Source organism: Monocercomonoides exilis (genome assembly GCF_001643675.1).
Source record: "Monocercomonoides exilis strain PA203 chromosome Unknown scaffold30-1206723, whole genome shotgun sequence".
NCBI lineage: Eukaryota > Preaxostyla > Oxymonadida > Polymastigidae > Monocercomonoides > Monocercomonoides exilis.
The window spans coordinates 308,669-328,579 of NW_027150575.1; the positions used below are offsets into that span (position 1 = coordinate 308,669).

Here is a 19,911-nt window from a genome sequence, read left to right on the forward strand (position 1 = left end):
GGTGTGTTAATGGATATCAAATTGAAAATGAAAAAAAAAAAAAATTCATCTACAAAAAATGTTTCATTGAATTTTTCATGAAAAATCATGAATTGCGTCAAAAAGGCTTCTGTATTAATCAATGATCTTCTGGTTGCAATGTTGACAGAATACTCTCTTGAGAAACTTAAAAATCGTTTCTGGCACTTTTGCTCACTGTTATTCTCCATTATCTTTTAAGACAACAAGGTTTCTGCGTCTTCTCCAGTGCTTTCTTCCTCCTCTTTTGATGGCTCCTCCAAGTCGATTGCATCTGACACAGTCAGCATCACTGTCCCTGCCGGAAAGCGCTGGATAAACTCTTTTTTCAGATTCCCCAGTGTTGGTCGTTGTGAAGGATCTGGCGAAAAGCACTTACTCACAACAAACGACATTCCACTCTCCTCCACCAGCTTCATGTCTGGCCTCTCCCCATTCACAATCTTCTGCCCTGCCACCTCTCCTTCATACTCCCCAAACGGAATTTGAAGAGTCAAGCACTCCCACAGCATCATCCCAATCGAGAATACCACTGATTCTTTTGTTGCTCCCATCTTCTTGTTCATCAGCAATTCAGGTGCCTTCCACCTCAAACACTCCTTTCGGTTGTATTCATCATCCTCAAAAGCCGATGAGGGCAGAGAATCACTATCATCATCATCACTGGCAGATGTCACAACAGTTGATGAAGAGATGGATGATGAGTCTGAATCATCAGAAGAAAGGAGATCAGAATGTATGACAATGCAAATGACCATGTGCTCAGAGAACAGAACAATGTGAGGACTCAGAGTGGAGAGGGAAGATAATCCATTTTCCATTTCATCAAAGGAGTGCAGTGCGAGATTGGCCACCCAGAACAGGATCTGTGCGGCTGTATGCTCCCTCTCCTGAAGAGTCCCAATAGGCATCTCCTTTGTCTTATTCCTTCCATGCAACAACATGAACAGTGAATCCCTCAAGTCCACAATCAGCTTTTCATGAGGAGATGAACAGGCCATTGCATCCACCAGATTCGACATCGATGAAGTGGTTGGGCACAGACTCTCCGATCGAACAAATGATGAATCCGAATCCGAATCAGTTGCTGAAGTTGATGAGACAGATGGTGATGGTGTTCTCTTCCTTGTCTCCTCATCCTCAATTTCCTTTTCGTCAACTTTCTCCAGCATCCATTGAGGGATCTTGTCTGAATCTCTTCCCAATATATATTCTGTTGAGCCACTCTCAGATAGAAGATGCTCAGATGACTCTGAATGTCCCAAGCTTTTCTCATACACCCTCTTCTTCATCCTTTCTTCATTCTTCTTCTCTGCCTCTCTTTCAGCTCTCCTCCACTGCTCCTCAGGCGACATCTCCATCGTCACCATCTCAAACGCCTTCGGATCCTTCTTCACTGTGTCATTCACAATCTCTTCCAATTCCTTTGTTCTTCTCTTTTGCTTACTCCATCTGACAACAAACAAAACAAATCCAATCAGAACAATAAATAGAATAACTGCCATGATTATAACAATCAGCAACCAATAAGACTTCCCTTCTTTCTCTCCTTCAACAATCCTTTCATCTCCTTTTCCAACACTTTCACTCCTGTTCTTCACGATAAATGACTCTGTTGATGAAGGAGAGTCTGCTTTCCCAAACAGAATGCTCACACTCACTTCTGTCTCTTCTCTCACTTTCTCCCATTCCGAACATGAAACAAATGTGTGAATCTCATTCTCTGACACAAACCCTTCTTCTTCAATCCCCTTTCTCACAATCTCCTCTTCATCCCCATTTTTCATGCTCATCTTCACCGACAAATCACATGGCAGAAGCAGCTTCCCCACAATCATCAACTCCAAATTCCCATCTGGCTGTGTTGTGTTCTTCACCTCTTCCAAAATGGGGATGAAAAATGATGATCCTCTTTCAGTTGCTATCCCTCCCAATTCACATCCCTCATCCAATATCCACAATGATGTATTTCTTTCCCATCCATCTCCCCCTTTCACACTCACAACATTCAACTCCCCATTCCCTTCACAAATCACATTCCTTCTGGCTGATGGATATCCCTCGATCGATGGATTGTTGTTCTCAAACTTTCCATTTTCAATCTTCACACTCCCTCCACTCACCCACAACCCTCCTCCTTTGCTATTTCTGATTGTTGTTTCCCTCATCTCCACATTGCTCTTCTCAATATCAACTAATGACCCATTCCATTTGCACAATCCTTCTTTTCTATTGTTTTCTTCATTGCCAATTTCATCTTCTTTTTCTCCATCAAACACACATGCCTCAACCCTCACATTCTTGGAATTCCTGATCTGCATCATGCTTCCCTTATTCACTGAATTCTCACACTTTCCGAATGAGCTGTTCAGCACACTAAACTCTTGCTCAGCATCTTCCATCCCAATCACACACCCCTCCAATAGCAATGTCACATTCTCAACTCCCATCTCTTTCATCTCCACTTTCGCTTTCCCTCCAACACTCACAACATCTCCCTCACATTTGATGTTCGATATTCTTGTTTCATCAATTGTCACAACCGATTCTTCACAAAATGAAAGCACTGCTGTTGTTGAATGAATGTCTCTGAATGTTGAATCAAATATCTTCAGCTCTCCACTTTCCACACTCACAATTGAACTGTTCAACTTCATATCCTCAACTGCTGTCGAAAAAGAGAAGAATTCACATTTCTGAATCTCCATTGAACCATTCTTCACTTTCATGAGACAATTGTGAGTTAATTCAAATCCATCTTCAAACTCGAATGAGCACCTCTCCACTGAACATTCATTCACAAACTCCATCACACAATCCTTCTCACCTGATTTCTCAATCTTGCAGTTCAACCGAACAATCCCCTGTGTCTTTTTCAATGAATTCACAACCAGATCTCCAATCACACACTCCTTCCTCACAAACCCTTCCCCATCAATCAGAATCCCATTCATCACCCCTTCTTGGATGTGCTCAACCCCACAGTCAATGCTCACACACGGATTGCTCTGTGCCCCACATCCCCTCCCATCACTCCCTCTCCCACTCACAAACACCTGTGCTGAATAATAGAATGTGATCAGCGGAATCAGATCAACATCTCCCTCGCTCCAAGCATCCCTCCCACAGATCGAGTTGTTCGAGTTCAGTGACTCCTGGTTGTAGTTCAGCGCAAACAGTGTTTCGTTGATCTGGTGCTCAATCGAGTGGCATCTGACAAACATGTCTTTCCCCACATGTGCCTCATTCATCACAAACAGGATATTCACAATCTTGAAATTCAGAGGCGGAATCTGACTCTCATTTCCATAATTTGCATGTGGGTCTGACCCATCAATAAACAGCCCTCCTCCACACCCTGCTTCACTCGAGCACTTGCATATCGAAAATGTGCTCCCATTCACTTTCAACACTGACTCCCCACTCTTCAGCACCACTCTCATCCCCCCTCCTTCAACACTCAAACCACTCTTGCAACTCGACATCGAACACTCATCCATCACACACTCCACCCCATGCTCATATGATCCCACATCAACAACACTCGCTCCATTCCCTTCATTTGTGATGTTCGCAAATGAACACCCAACAACCCTCAAAACTGTTCTGCTCCCATTTGAAAAGTCTTTCTTTTCTCCATTCATCTGGCTTTCCTCTTCAATCATCGAAATCAGACTTCTTTCTGTCACATCAGCAAATGAGATGTTCACATTCTGAAGTGTCACCTCACCTGCACTTGGGCTGAACACAATCAATCCTTTCAACTCTGAAATCAAACTCAACGAACTCCTCTCAATCACAACACTCCCCCCATTCACTCTCATCACACAATATCCAAAACTCTCTGCCACTCCCCTCCCTGGGCCAAATGAACAATCTGACACAGACAATAATGTGTTTGTTCCAGAGGATTCAATCAACACTTCATGATGGGTTGTGATGGATGGCTTGGTGAATGACACATTCACAAATGACAGACTCATATTCGAGGATATCATTGCACCACTGCTGGCAACGTTCCCGTCTTCATCACTGATCATCACACCTGTCCCTTTCTTTGTCCCTTCAATCACCACTTTTGGTGACTCTGAAAATGAAGATGAAAATGAAATGGAATGGCTCAGCAACCCTGATCCCACAATGGCAATATGTGTATCACCTCCTCCAAGTGTTGGATATCTCAATGATATCAAGTGGTCAATCGATGAGCATGGTGCTTCTGAATACCCACACCCACTGAAGTCTCCTCCTTTCTCAACTGAAACAAACCCATCCCCACTCCAATTACTCCACAAATACACAACTAGTGGAATCACATATCCCTCCTCTCCTGTCGTCTTCCTCTCCCATCCACACAACTCATCCAACGATCCCAACTCCTCTGAACTCATCTCCCATTTCAAGTGCTCCTCATTCACAATCTCTCTCAGATCCCATCCAGAAACAAATGCATTCTTCCCTTTCCACCCATCACATCCCTCAAATCCCATCCCTTCAAGAACAAAGGATCCCATCTCATCTGCCAGCTTCACAAACATCCCTCCTCCCATTCCTCTCCCTCCTTCCTCAACATCCTCTCTCGGCACTTCACACCCTGAATATTTCACATTTTTCATTTCCAAACTCCCTCCTTTTCCCACTGATATCTTCATCCCTCCCCCTCTCATCCCACTCCCCCCTGAACACACTGATGACAAATTGCATCCTTCAACATTCACAATCCCATTCACACCCATCTCCACATTCAAACATCCTCCTCCTCCACTCCCACCAACAACTTCCACTCCACTCATTCGGCTGTCATTCATCTCCAATTCAACTCCATTTGTGATCTCTATTGGTGATTTCCCACTCATTCTCACTCCCCTTTCCATCACAAATCCATTCACAACCAGCCCTCCTCCCTCAATACAAATCACATTGTATCCAATCAGTTCATCATTTTCAAATGAGACTGAACAGCTGGTAATTGTGATCGTTGATGATGAGGAGGAGGAGTGAATGAATCCACTTCTCTTCCCATTCATTTCTTCATTCAGCACAAATGTCAAATATCTCATTTCAAATGATTTTGTGCACTCAATAAGGTTATTTTGATTTATCGATCCTTCATCCCTCACAACCACTTTCATCTCTTCTTCTTTCCCTGAAACATGAACCTCAAATGAAACCACTTTCATCTCATTCTTTATCCATGATTCTGACACAACTTCGATTTCATTCACATTGATGCTCGCTCTCTTCCCAACACAATAGTCAATCGTCAAACACCCAAACTCCTCAAACCCACAATGGCTCTGATCCAGTGCCCTCTCTCCTCTCCCATCAACTCTCAGCTTTGTTCCAATTGAACACAAATACACAAACAGCGGAATCACTTCCCCTTCTCTTCCATCCTCACTCCCACACAACTTCAACACATCTGTTGGAATCACACTCGAATCAAAAAATGAAAATGAATTCCCATTCACTTTCGACTCCAACAACACTCCTCCACCACATTCAACAAACACATCCTTCCCATATGAAGCTTTGTTATCCTCTCCAAACAAACCCTCTCTTCCCGATTCCATTTTCATTGAACCATCCCCACTCTCCATCACAATCATCATCCCTCCACCTCTCCCTTCACTTCTCCCATCTGAACTCTCCCCTGAACCCTTCGCCTCACACCCATCAATCACACAACTCCCATTCACAACAACACTCCCTTCCCCTTTCACAACAACACACATCCCTCCTCCTCTTCCACAAACACACCTGCACCCCTTCACAACACACGACTCAATCACAATTATCCCATTCTTCCCCTCATCCCTCTCTGCTCCAACCACTCCACTCACCCATCCCCCATCTCCACTTCTCTTCTCAATGTTGTTCACCTCACACCCACAAAACACAACTGATTCCACCCCTTCACCAAACTCAATCAGCGAATGTTCTCCAAATCTCAAGGTCTCTGTGATCACCAATCCCTCAACTTTCACTTTCCCCCCAATCACTTTCACAAAACAATATCCAATGGGATTCTCAGAGGAACAAACAACAGAACAGTCAGTGAGTGTGAGGAGAGTGGAATTGGATGTGATCAGGGATGATGATGATGCACCAGATAGAGCTGATGGAATGCAAAACGTGATGTTTCTCATTGAGCATTTGCTCTGAACCTCAATCAGACAAGATGACTCAAAATTCTCTGGCTCTTTCACCGCAACTTCCATCCCTTTTGTGGCACAAGAAATCTCCCATTCACAGCCATCTGTCATTCCAACTGCCTCACAAAGCTCAAATCCTGAATCCAATTCGATCTTCTTGTTTGTGTCTGCATATCTCATCTGCGCTGCATGGGTGATGGTGGCACACGGATAATAGTCAAACCCACAGAACCACGAGTCGTATCCACCTAGCCCATCCTTCCCCTTCCCCACATGTGCTGCACTTGGATATCTGTCCAAATACACATTCAGTGGGAACAGCCCCATTGTTGTGTCACTCCGATCATATCCCATCAGCTCATTGTATTTTGAATTGTCATGTTGGACATCCAGCTTTTCTGTTGTTATTCCCCAGCTCGCTGAATTGCTCCCATTCACAAACACATAATTCCCTCCAAATGAGGCAGAGCACCCTGAAAAGTCAACTGACACAATCAAGAAGTCAATCGAGTTGTCGGCCAAATACAACATCATTCCTCCTCCATATTTCCCACTTGTGCATCTCTTGAATGTTGTTGTTCTTTCAGTTTGAAGCTTGCTTGAAGATGATTCCAACTCAACCTTGATCCCTCCACCACTGCCATTCTCGCACTCACAATCCTCGATTGTCACATTCTGAACAGCAAATGTCTCTCCAGCCTTCACATTCTTTGACACAACCACCCCATCTCCTTCAGCCAACTTCACATTCTTCACTTTCACATTCGCCAACACGCTATCTCCTGATGCTGTGGATGTCAAAAATAGGGAAGAAGAAGAAGAAGAAGAAAAAGATAAAACAGGTTCAGAGAACAATGGTTTTGAGACATTCATATCTTTGATCTCCACATCAACCATCGACAGCTTCGACATTGGAACCACAAACACTGACGAAGACATCACATATTCTCCAATATTGCTTGTAGTGATTACAACATCCTCCAATGAGAATGACCCACTCCCATCAGACACCACAACCACGCTCGGCGAAGAAGGACTTGCATTTGAGTTGCAATCAACCTTCAAGTGGCTCATTCCAAGATGACCTGTCGATACACTGAACAGCGCTCCTGCTGCTGATGGAGATGAAAGGGCTCCTGTTCCAATCGAACTCTTATCTTTGCCTGTCCCAATGACTGAAATCTTCTTTTTCCCAATATCAATTGTTGTTGTCTCACTCACATGATCCCCTTCCATCAGTGTAACCGATGAGCTCAGCTCTTCCAAGCCCGTCACCACTGCATGACCGATTGTTTGGCAAGGTGCCGACACACCCATCCCACACAACCCATTCGAGTCATCTCCATTCACACCTACGAATAGAATCTTCGACCATTCATTCAGCCACACGTTTTTTGATGTTTGGTCATATGTCCAATTCCCGGAATTTATTAAGTTGTACGCATAGCAGACTCTCCCCTCATCTGTATTTGTTGAGTAACATTCTTTAAACGGATTTGTAGTGTTCAAAAAGACATTGTGGGCATCAACAAAAAATACATCGTGGCCATCTGGAGGGTTTTTCAGCCCTTTGCATTCATGAAAAAATGTGAAATAGCAAAAACATCCATCACTTGGAAGTGTTTCTCGATTAGGTTCAAATCTCATTCCCCCACCTTGTGATGAAGCTGAACAGGAGATAAACTGCGCACTCCTCATTTTGAACACTGCAGGAATATTCGAGCAATGCATGCCTCCCCCAGCTGATGCAGTTACTGAACATGAGGCGAAACGGCAATCAAAAATGCATGCGCTTTCTCCTTTTCCGTTTTCCTCTCCAATACAGTCAGGTCCCGAAACCTGAAAAGAATATAGATTAAGCCCTCCTCCATAGCCAATTGCTTCACAATTCTGGAATTCGCATCCACTGATCCGAACACACGAAGATATGTAATAAACATAGACACCTCCTCCGTGATAATTTTGAGCCATACAGCCATTAAACACATCATTTTCAATATGAACTGACTTTATTGAACAACATAAGATTCCGCCTCCAAAAGCAAACGCGGTGCAACCATTGAAAGAGCAATGAGAAACAATAAGTTCACCATTCTCCAGATTGTACATGAATATTGCGCCACCGTTCGAAGTGCCATCGGCATATGTTTCACCTTTTCCTGTTGCCTTCGATCCATTCCATTCACACCAAACAAAAATGTTTGCTCCGTCTGTTGTTTCGTTCTGTCTCACTAGATGTTTCTTGTCATCTTCAGTTCCATTGGCATAAATATTCCTTGTTCTGCAACACCCAACAAACGAGGCGTTTGAGGCAGTCAAAGAGGCATAGGGGCTGTTGAGAGAAGGAACAATCCCTCCATCATATGCATCGCAAACAGATAAAAATGAGCAACTGTTCATCAGACATGTTGTTTGGTTTGATGTTGTGGTTGGAGGTGAACATGCATCATTTGCTGTTGAGATGTTGAAAAATGTCAGGTGAGACAGGGATATTAGGGGAATGAAGGGTGATGAGAAGAATGGGGCTGATAACACACAAAAAGAGGAGAAATGAGATGAACATACATAAACAAAGCATTTTTCTGAAAACTTCTCTTGAAACGTTTCTGAAGAAAAGAGAGATGGAAATGACTTCAAAAACCCAGTTGAGTGCGATCTGAGTGAAATGTTGGTGAACAGCCCACAACCTCCAGTCAGGCATAATGGAGACACTTCACTCACCATCACAAAATCGCAATCATTCAATTCAACAAAACTTCCGATCTCTGCTTTGATAACATTTCTCTCTTTATGTTGAATCAGATCCAATGATTTGAGCTCAATTGATGAATTAATCAGAACAAAACATCCTTCAATCTCACTTTCTTCAAATATTCTTTCAATTTTCTTCATTTCTCCTTTTCCAAAAAAATGCTCATTATTCACAATCTTGACTGAATTCACTTTCCCATTTTGGTCGTTTCTTTCATCTTCCATTTTTTGATAATTTTTCTTTGATTTTTCTTGTTTTTCATTTTCTTCAATTTCACCTTCATTCCCTTCAATAAATAATTCAAACTTGTTTTTTTCTCCATCTGCATCCTTTTGAAGGCTCTCAAACAAAGAGTTTCCCAAATAATCTGTTTTTATATCATTTATCGATTTCTCAACCAGATTTGTTTCATCATTTGTGGCACCATTGCACAGGCATTGCACACATATTATGCACACAACACAATATATTCCTGACAGCATAGGAACTTATCTGCACGAATAAGACTCTTTTCTTTTTTTCCGGATTTCTTCTTTATAAGAATGGGTGCAATAATTTAAAATTTGATAAAACGTAAATAACTTCCAGTTCAAGAATAAAGCAAAATATTTTATTATATTCATTTTGATGAGTTTTGAATGAGTGAAATTTCCTTTATTGTTTGATCATTTGAATAATACAAAATGATTGACTGAAAATGTTGATGTTTTGATATTTTCATTATTACAGACAGAAAGACTATTAAAACTCAATCTATTTGTCATGTCATTTATTATTCAGTCTCTGAGCAACTTATTCTTTTTTCAAATGAAGTGAGATTTGGAGAAGCATTGTTCTTTTTTGGAATTCATTTATCCGAGGAACTGATGAGGTTTGTGCAGTGAAAGTTTTTTGAAGAGACTTTTCATCTTTTGATTTCTGATGTTTGTGTTATTTTTTCATTTGCAGTCACCAGAGGCATTTTGGAATTGTTATTTCTTGATTGTTGTTTGTTAAAGTGTTGGATGGCTGAATTGGACGCTCTCATCCAATGAAATGGACGGTGTGGAATAAACTCATATGTGACTTTATATTATTCATTTTATTCATTTATTTGATTTTATTTTGGAAACAGGGCAGAAAATGATACGATTTGAGAGAAAAAGGAAAGCAGCGAAAGGCTGAAATGACTGAAAATGGATGGTTTTGAAAAGGACAAAGGCACTTAAGAAAAGAATACAATTTGCAATGAATATCCCTTGAATGTTTGTTTTTCTCGAATATTTTCATGAAAAATCTCATTGTTTTGTATTTCTATTGAATTTTTGATTGGAAATTTTTCATCTGTTTTTGACTTTATGTTCTTATACTTCAAGGAAATGGAAGTTATTTTTACTCTGTTCCTGACAGATTTCATTTTGAAGATGGCGTTTTGAGGAAAAGGCAGAAAGACAGAGAAAAAGAAAAGTACGAGGAAACACAAAGGAAATGACGATGAAAAAGAGAAATGAGGTGGAATAAAAGCACACAATGGGTCTGAACCAAAGTTGAGGATGTGTTTATTGGGAAGGATCTGAAGAGGAGAAAGGCAAATAGAAATGATGATGATGCCTTTAAAAAGAAAGAGAACAGCCACAGGAGCTGATTTATTGGCTTCAGATTTCATGAGCCAACCTTCACCAGCATCGCAAGGAAGAGGAAAGAAAGTTATAAATGAGGATTAATCATCATATTTGATGATGTGGCAGTATTTTAAAGAAAAGCAATCGAAGAAGATATTTTTGCTGTTGAAGTGTTCATTCTTCTTCTTCAATTGTTCCTTCAAAAAATATGCCTTTGGCATCACCAGCCACTTTCTTCCACATTCTTCCTCAATTTCATTAACAGAGCAGGAATTACCTCATATTCCTTGCCTTCCTCTTCTTCCATGTAATTGCAAAGCTAATGTGGACTTGCTTCATGGATAACTGGTGTTACAATCCAACTGATTTTGAATGATCAACAAGGAAAATGAAGAGAAAGGAACAATAATTTCAAAGATTCAAACTTTCTTCAAATCATTGTCATTATTAATTTTATTTTTTTGGAAATTGAAATCAAGATAAAAAAGAAACTCCATTGATAAAAATATATTTTTAGAATATTTTTGTTTTTGGAGATGAAGAATCCTCAAATTTTTATTTGAAAAGCAAAAATAGAATTCATTATGTTCAACTGTGTTTGAATTTCAACAGCAAAAAAGGTTCAATTAATAATTAATAAATTCAAAACATTTTTTAATTGTTTAAAATCAACCTTTGTCCATGTTATTTTCTGAGTTATTTTATTTTTTTTGAAACAACAAATGTTCTGGTGTTTAGCTTTGATGAAATAACTTTGATGTTTGTTTTTGAATAATGAACAATTTTCGATGCATGAAACAATTTCAAAAAAAAAATTCTGAAATAAGTTGTGGAAAATAATGTTTGAATGAAAAGATAACGAAAAAAAAAAAAAGAATTTGAATTTGAATTTGAAAAAACATAAATTCATAAAAAGAATATGCTTTCAATATTGTTTTTAAGAACACACACAAACACAACATGGCGAATTATTATCAAGAATATACAAATCATAGAAATCAAATGAAATTTTCTTTCCATTCAAAAAAGAAAAATGTCAATCTCAAAACATTGTGAAACATTCGTCTCAAAAACATTTGAAACACAAAAAACGAAAAACCAATTTCTGATTATTAACTTGAACTTTAATCACTTGAAATAAACACCTCTGATAAAAACTGATCGTTTTTAAACTTATAACAATCAAAAAAAACAAATAAATAAAATCAAATAAAACAATAACATGTCACTCTCTAAATCAACTTTCAATCCAAAAAGTTTTGATGGCGCTTTTTTTTATTCAAATCACTCAAAAAAAAAAAGAAAGAAAGAAATAAGAAATAGAACACTTAAACAAAATACATCATCCACACAATTGTGCACTAATGGTGTGATTTCCAGTCTTTTAATAACATCATGTTTATTGCGTCAAACACTTTCAACTAAAAATGCCTTCCACCTCCGCTCCTGTGAGATCGATGTGATCGATGGGATACTCGTCGTGTACGTGTCCTGCGGCTATGGTAAGTCGTTCCTGTTGAATATCGGCCTGCAGTATAAGAACCTCCCCCAGAATGACAGCTGCAACCCCGACCACACATTATTATCACAAACATGAATAGCAAAGTTACAAGTACAACACCCACAACAACTAGAACAACTGCCCAAGACGGAAATGCTTTTTTATTATCTTCTAAATATGTTGAAATCATATCAACTGCAATTACCAAACCCTATAAAAGTCTCAAAATGATAAATTTTATTCAACTAAACCAAGCGCACCTGCCCGTAATCTCCATTTCTGAAATAAGGAGAAATTTCATCAAAAATTTCGTTTCGAACCTTATCTGTAATAACATCTTTGCTATTTTTTCCTGCTTGAATATACGTATATCTATCATCCACCCTGTAAATTGGTATATATTATTAAAAATACAAAAAAAAGTCGATTCATAAAAAAAAAACCAAATATTAACAAAAAGTTAAAAGCATGTAATAAAATAATACAAAAATTTATACATTAACGACAGCACAACTCCACCATTTTTGGCAGAATATCCAACTTTCCAATTGTCGAAAACATTTTTTGTAAACTTTTCTTCTTTTTCATCAATCAATTTCTAATTCAAAAAATCAGTGAAATGGGCCATTTTGTAATTTTCACAAATAATGTAATATTAGCAATTCATACATCGATAACAACAACTCCTAGTTGAGCTTCTATTTTTTGCATCATGTTTGATATTCTATTGTTCATAATAACGAACTGAGTTGGGGTTGCAAATCCCATTGGATCGCACACCCAAGAAGGTGGCAATGTACTAACATTACCATAGGCTTCGAGATACTCTGGCAGTTTTCGATTATTAATACAACCAACAGGTTCATTCTGAGGATTTGGAATATCATAAGAATTGTAAGAGTTTAGCTCATGGCGAGTTTGTTCTATTCCAAACAACTTTTCGATCAACAAAAGCTGTGCCAGTATTGCAAAATGAATGATTATCATTTTAATAAAAACTTCAATTATTTGATCGTCATATAATTTGATTTATAATTTCCAAATTTTTTAATATTCATTCTAAAAGAAAAATAAAATAAAATAATTTATTAATTATAGAGGGGTTATTAAAACTCATATTTTTGATACATTCAACCTCATTCTCCTCAAAAAAAAGCAAAAAACAACAGCACTCAATTTTGTATTATTTTGTGTGAAATTGCATTCAAGCTCTGTCAAATTCCTTTAAAACATTGTCAATATCGAGTGATGAAATATCCACATCGTAAGAAAAATCATCATCTTCGCTCAATATTTTCTCAATGTCAGTATCAATAATTTTTTCACTTTCATTTTCCATCAATTCTTGATTTCTAACAGATGATGCTTCTTCAGATGATTCATTCTTTATTTTCTTTAATTCCTCTTCATCGCTTCTGTTCCGCTTTGCCCGCACCGATTTGGTTCCATCAGCCGATTTCTTAGCTTTCTTCTTGTCAGTTGCCGAGCGGTCAAACACTATTAAAAGCTCGTCTTCGTCTGATTCTTTGTCTGAAAGACTGAAAAATGCATCTTCTTCGTCAACTGCCAACTTATCCTCATTTCTTCCTTTCCTCTGCTGCTTTTTTTGAAGGCGCCCTTTTATTGATTTATTCGCTTTGTTGTTTTCTTTTACTTTTTCTTTTTCTTCTTTTTCTTTTTCTTCCTCTTCATCATCTTCTTCTTCCTCTTCCTCTTCCTCGTCTTCGTCTGTGTCAATCCATCCATCTTCATCCTCATCATTATTATCCATGTTATCATCATCTTCTTCTTCATCTTCATCAACATCAACATCTTTTCTGTTTAAATCATCATCTTCTTCTTCTTCTTCTTCGAATTCACTTCCGTTCTTCGCTAGTTTTTCAATCTTTTCCCATTTTTTAGTCTCTTTTTTATCTTCTTCTCTTCCATTTGTCTTTGAACACAGCTCATTTCGCTTTTTCTTTTCTTCTGTTAAATTGTCCTTGATATTCATTCCTTCATCGTCTTCTGCTTCATCTAAGGGCCCATGATACACCACCTTCACCACATCTTTGGAATCCGTAGCACTTTTTTTGGTTTTCTGCCTTTTTTCTCCTTTATTTTCGTTTTGCTCTCCAACACGTGAATTTTTCATCGTTTTCTTTGAAGTTCCTTCTTTGATCATATTGTTATTGCTATTATTTGTATTATTATTGTCAACTTTATTCTTATTGCTAATTACGCTGCTGATTCCATTATCCAGTTTTCTATCGTCATCATCATCATCATCATCAAAATCTTCTTCTTCATCTTCTCCATCCAAAGACCACAAATACTTCTTCTTTCTTGTTTTCTCTCCATTTTTCTCTGTTTTTGCAGTTTTTGCTGCTTTACTCGATTTTTCATCAAACAAGGTCAGCAAATCATCTTTTTCTTCTTTCTCCTCTTTCTCCTCCTTTCCCTTCTTCTCCTCCTCTCCATCCTCTCCATCTCCATCTTTTTCTTCTTTTCCTTCTTTTTCTTTTTCTTCTTCTCTTCCTTCTCCTCCTCCTTCGCTGCTCAAAAACGAGTTCGCAGAGCTTTTTCGGAGCGACCACAGAATGGACTCGAAGTAAGATAACGAGAGAACCTCACGGAAGATGACAGAGGCAGGGCGCGAAGAGCGAAATAGCTCAGCTTGGCAGCGGGAGAAATAAACAAGGCAGAGAAGAAAGAACTGCTGGGAACGCTGGGAGAGCTGGGAGATGGAGGAAGAGGAGAAGGAGAACGGAAGAAGAAGAGGAGGAGAAGGAGAGGAAGAAGAAGGAGAGGAAGAAGAAGGAGAGGAAGAAGAAGAAAAAGATGATGATGATGATGGAAGTGATTGTGAAGTGGGTTGTGTTGAAGAATTGATGGAATCTTTGGCAGTAGAAATGCTGCTTTCAGATTCCTTTGTTTTGACATCATCGCAACTTTCTTGTTCATTTTCACCGTTTTCTTCATCTTTTTCTTTATTTTTGAATTTCCTTTGTTTTTCTCTTTGCATCTTTCTCCATTTCTTTTCAGCTTTTTCGTCTTCTTCCTCATCAGATTCAAGAATCAACTCTTCTTCTTTCAGAATTGTATCCAGAAGTTTGATAGACTCAGCAACAAGAGGAGAAGACAGAACAGAAGGAGAAGAAAGACTGCGATGGCTCCAACACAATTTGGATGAAGGAGAAGAAGAAGGAGGAGGAGGATGAGGAGGAGAAGGAGAAGATGGAAAAGACAATGAAGTTTCAAATTGATTTGTTTGGTTTGCCTGTTTTCCTTTCATTTCCATCTCAGAATTCGAGTTAAGTGCTGCTAAATTGCTTGTTTTGTGATCAAAAATCTCTCCTTTTCGCATTTTTTCTTCAATTTCTTGTTTTCTTTTTTTCTCTTCTTCTCTTCTTTGCTCAAGACGCTGTGTCCGAATCTCTCTTTGAAAGGCTTCTGCTTCAAAGACAGCAAGCAACACATCAATCAGCCCATTCAAAGAAGGAGGAGAAGAAAAAGAAAAAGAAGGATTATTAGAAGAAGAAGAAGAAAAAGAAGGAAAAGAAGAAGAAGAAGAAGGAAGAGAAGAAGGAAGAGAAGAGGAAGAAGATGAAATTAATGAAGATATTTCCGAGTTACCAGAAGATGAAGTGTTTGAATCCAGCAAAGTTGGAGAAGAATCTCTATTCGAAGCATCTATTTCCTTCTTTTTCTTTTCTTTCTTCTCTTCTCTTCTCTTTTTGTGTTTTTTATTTCTTTCGTTCGATAAATTTGATGAATGTTTGCTTTGTTTTCCCCACAACAACATCGTTTGGCACTTTGTTTTCTTCGTCTCATTGTTCAATTCTTCCATTTCTTCTCTTTCTCCTTCTCCTTTTTCTTCTCTTTCTTTTCCTTCTTCTTTTCTTTCTTCTTCTTCTTCTTTCTGCCTCAGCCGTTCCAAAGCCCTTAGTTCAGCTCTTTCTTTCCATCTCACAAATCGCCAAGCATTTTCCTCTTCGATTTTCCTCTTCTCCTCTTTCAGCTTCATCTTCTTCTCCTTCTCTTCCTCTGTGTCGTTCTCTGAAATCTCATCATCTGCATTCAAAATGGCTTCTTCTGCTTTTTTCTCTTCGCTCGCTTCGTCTGAATTGCTGCTGTCGCTATCACTTCCGCTATCACTTTCACTTTCGCTGCTACTGTCATTGCTATCACTGTTATTATCGATCTCTTTCTCTTTCTCTTTCTCTTTATCTTTATCTTTATCTTTATCTGTGTTATTATCTTTCTCTTTCTCCTTTTCTTCATTCTTCTCGCAATTCTTGTTCGATAACTCATCATCAGAACTTTCTTCATTCAATTTCTTCCCTTCCTTCTTTTTGTCAGATTTCTTCTTCTTCTTCTCCTTCTTCTCATCTTTTTTCTCCCTCTCCTTCTCCTTCTCCTTCTCTTCCTTCTTCTTTTTTTTTTTCTTTTTCTCGTTTTCTTCCTTCTCATTCGCTTTCGCCTTCTTCTTTGTTGTTATTCTGTTTTTGTTGTGTGTTATGAGCGTCTGGAAGAAGGCGGAGATTTCAGAGAGAAGAACAGATTGATGCGGATATCGCACAAAAAGCACAAGAAGAGCAGAAATGAGAGTGTGGTTGGTGAATGAAGGGGGATATGAGGAAGAAGAAGAAGAAGAAGAATTAGATTTGTCATTTGAAGTGTTTTGATTTTTTTGATCAGAAATATTGCTGTCATCGTTTTCTTTGTTGTTCTTTTCTTTCAATTTGCCTTCTTCTTCTTCTTCTTCTTCAGAAGACGATGAAGGAGAAGAAGAAGACGAATCAAAAGAAGAAAGAGAAGCAGAAGAAGAGCAAGACGATGATGAAGCTGATGAAAAATCTGAATCAAATTCGTTCTCTTCTTCTTCTTCTTCTTCATTTTCTTCATCTGAATCGCTTTCATCTCTCAATTTTCTTCTTTTCCCCTTCTCATTATGCCAATTGTAATGCCGACGAGCATGTTTTGATCTTCTTATTTTAACTTTCACATATGAATTATATGCAGTTGTAAACACTGTGTCAATCTCATCATCATCAAATATACGGACAAGTGACTCGAGAAAACGCACAACTTTTCAAAATAACAATATGGAAAAAAATTCATATTGAATGATTATTTAAAGGAGATTCAAATGATTTCATTGTCATTTGAAGAGGGTTATTCAAATTAGACATTCAAATATAAAATATAAAAAAGAAAGAAAAAAAGAAAAGAAAAGAAAAAGAATATTTAATAATAAATGAATACTAATAATAATAATGATAATGATAACAAACTTTGCTGCTTCAACAAAACGAACTGCCGATTCTTCTGTGTGTGAAAGCTCTCATTCGAAAGCTGGGTGATGATGTAATTCTTCGTTATTCCCTCTTTGAAACATTTTGAATTGTTAACAACTTTGTTTTTGGCGCTTATATTTTCACTGTTTCTGTCATTTATCTTCTTTGTTGATAAATTATCATCGCTTTCACCTTCTTTCTCTTCTTTCTCTTTCTCTTTCTCTTTCTCTTTCTCTTTCTCCCTTTCTTCTCTTTCTTCTCTTTCTTCTCTTTCTTCTTCTTCTTCTTCTCCCACAAGAATCCAAGGGATCAGCATTGGCAGTCTGTGTAGCACATTGTTCTTCAGAAAGCGATACAAAGTGAAAGTGCTCAAATCATCTGCCATCGAATTAAGCGACGGAATCTTCTGCTTCTTCTTCTTCTCTTTCTCTTTCTCTTTTTCCTTCTCTTTTTGATTTTGACTCAAATTTCTCTTCAAATTTGATTTCAATCGATCTTTTCCTCCCTTTTGCCCCATCGAAAGCAGCGAAGATTTTTCTCCTCCTCCTCCTCCTCCACTGCCGAATGAAAACCCTGTCTTCTTCTTCGCATACGCCTGTTTGACTTTGCCCAGAAAGGAAAGCGACTGCGGCTCTGTGTCCCATTCAGACTCGTCTTCCTCAGCTTCTTCGGCTTCTTTCCGTTCGCGCTCTTCTTGTTGTGCCTTCTGCTCGTTGTGGATGATGTCACAGAGGAACGTGAGGATGCTGAGAGAAGGGAGGAAGGAGGGGGGGATCGATGGAAGTGGAGAAGAAGAAGAAGAGGAGGAGGAGGAGGAGGAGGAGGAGGGAGAAGAAGAAGATGATGATGATGATGAAGGAAATGAAATAGAAGATGATTGTAATTGTGATATTGATGAAGATGAACGCGAAGGTGAAGATGACTTGTGGGGTGATGGAGTGATGGATGATGGTGTGTCAAAAGAAGCAGATTGTGAAGTGGAGGGAGATATCGGTTTTATATTTAGCTCTAGTAAATCCTGTTTTTTCTTTGATTTTCTCTGTTTATGAGAGGAAGATGCGTTTGGAAAGCACAATTTGAAGAACACGGACGAAGCCTTTGGAGCAGTCGACTGAGGGGGAAGCGAGTCAAACGCAGAGAAATAGGCAGAGGTGGTTGAAGGAGGCCGCAGGGCAGGGTCTGAGTTGAAGAGAGAGACGATGGTTGTGGGCGAAGGGATGGCAGCAGTCGATGAGAGGAAGTCGGGGCTTGTGCCTGACGGAAACAGGGACTTTCCCTGTGTGCTGCTGTCGGCAAATGGTGAGCCCCAGTCCGGAAGCAGCTTTGGGGGGACGAAATGCGACAGCAGAGATTTGATGGTGGCTGCGATGTTCCAGCACACATCTGAGATTGCAGATCCCTTCATTTCGAGAAGGTACTGAGACAGAACAGCAGAAGCCTCGCAAAACTCCTCAAGTCCGCGCGGGCCGTCATTTTCAAAAACTGTCGAGAATATTTCATCCATTAATTCACAGAATGGAAATGAAATGAAATGTTGCAAAGTTTTTTCTATAAGCTTTTCTTCTTCGAACTTGTTCATAAACTGGATAAAAAATGAAATAAGCACATTTTTAGTTGTAAAAAAAAAATTCAAAAAGACATACATATTTTTGATTTGATTCAAATGAAGAAATAATAACTTTTTTTGCATTGGTTAACACAATTGGTTTTAGTGGCTCAGTTGAAAGTAAATGTTCGCATATTTCTGAAATAAATCGTTCACTTCCAACAAGAATTCGGAAAGTCATTGATTTTGATGATAATATTTCTGAAATAAGAAACGGATAACGATATTTCTTTTCATTCTGTTCTTCGTTATTTGAATTGAAAAGCAAAGATAACATTTTGTTTGTTGTCTCTGCATTTGATAGACTATAAAATTAGTCATTAAATCATAAAGCTTTCATTTAACATTTTTAATAATAATTACAAGTACATCATACAAATCCAACAATTTATCATTCTTTAAATGAAATTGTTCTAAAAAAGTATCTTCATTCAACAATTCTTCAAGGGTAGCACCAGAATCAATCAATGTTGATATCGGAGGCGTGGTGGTCGCAATTCTTTGAGAAATAATGTTCCACATACCCCGTTAAAAATTATCTTAAATAAAAAAATTAATAATAATGGCAAATAATTGTAAAAACATAGAAATGTTCATCGTTTATGCCATCATCTTAAACTTTCACAAACATTTGCACAGAATTTTCTTATTTAATGCACAGACATATGAAGTTTAAAAAAAAAAAATATCAGAAAATTTTTTATACTTTTCAATATTGATTTTTTATTTGACGAAAGTGCAGCGTCATATAATAATATTCCAATGTAGAAAACTTGCAATAGAAATTGGTACTTTCCCAATAGGTGGACATTACCCTTAATAAATATATTTTTCTGTGAAAATCATAAAACAGATATTACAAAATATACCGGACATCGCACAAAATACCGGCCAAGATCGATTTCACAATAGCTGCAAAATGAATAATGCTGACAATTTGCCTCAAAACATACCTCGTCAATACAACCTCATTTGAAAAACAAGACTTTCAAAACAGCT

At 38.4% G+C, this 19,911-nt stretch overlaps 3 protein-coding genes across 3 annotated transcripts; all 3 read right to left on the bottom strand.

The window, feature by feature from the left end:
• Positions 1-215: 215 nt before the first annotated feature.
• Positions 216-9,149, bottom strand: MONOS_6478 (uncharacterized protein; the record flags this gene model as incomplete). Its single annotated transcript, XM_067876716.1, has 1 exon — positions 216-9,149. The coding sequence occupies one exon, from the start codon at positions 9,147-9,149 to the stop codon at positions 216-218; it is 8,934 nt and encodes a 2,977-aa protein (XP_067725090.1).
• Positions 9,150-12,272: 3,123 nt separating this feature from the next.
• On the bottom strand, positions 12,273-13,014 carry MONOS_6477 (putative TPM domain; the record flags this gene model as incomplete). Its single annotated transcript, XM_067876715.1, has 3 exons — positions 12,273-12,411; positions 12,525-12,625; positions 12,697-13,014. The coding sequence occupies 3 exons, from the start codon at positions 13,012-13,014 to the stop codon at positions 12,273-12,275; spliced, it is 558 nt and encodes a 185-aa protein (XP_067725091.1).
• Positions 13,015-13,067: 53 nt separating this feature from the next.
• Positions 13,068-19,476, bottom strand: MONOS_6476 (uncharacterized protein). Its single transcript, XM_067876714.1, has 5 exons — positions 19,289-19,476; positions 18,950-19,217; positions 17,304-18,888; positions 15,643-17,097; positions 13,068-15,462 (listed from the first exon to the last, which is right to left on the bottom strand). Exons 1-5 carry the CDS (start codon positions 19,432-19,434, stop codon positions 13,232-13,234), a joined length of 5,685 nt encoding a protein of 1,894 aa, XP_067725092.1. The 5' UTR covers positions 19,435-19,476; the 3' UTR covers positions 13,068-13,231.
• Between the last annotated feature and the right edge of the window lie 435 nt (positions 19,477-19,911).

Bases quoted from the DNA above. Each gene is read 5' to 3' on its own strand.
- MONOS_6476 (XM_067876714.1), bottom strand. From the start codon at position 19,434: ATGTGGAACATTATTTCTCAAAGAATTGCGACCACCACGCCTCCGATA. The intron at 18,889-18,949 runs GTATGTCTTTTT...TTTTTTATCCAG, and splicing joins TTGAATCAAATCAAAAATAT to TTTATGAACAAGTTCGAAGA. The intron at 15,463-15,642 runs GTAACTCGGAAA...CTGTCTTTGAAG, and splicing joins TTCAAACACTTCATCTTCTG to CAGAAGCCTTTCAAAGAGAG.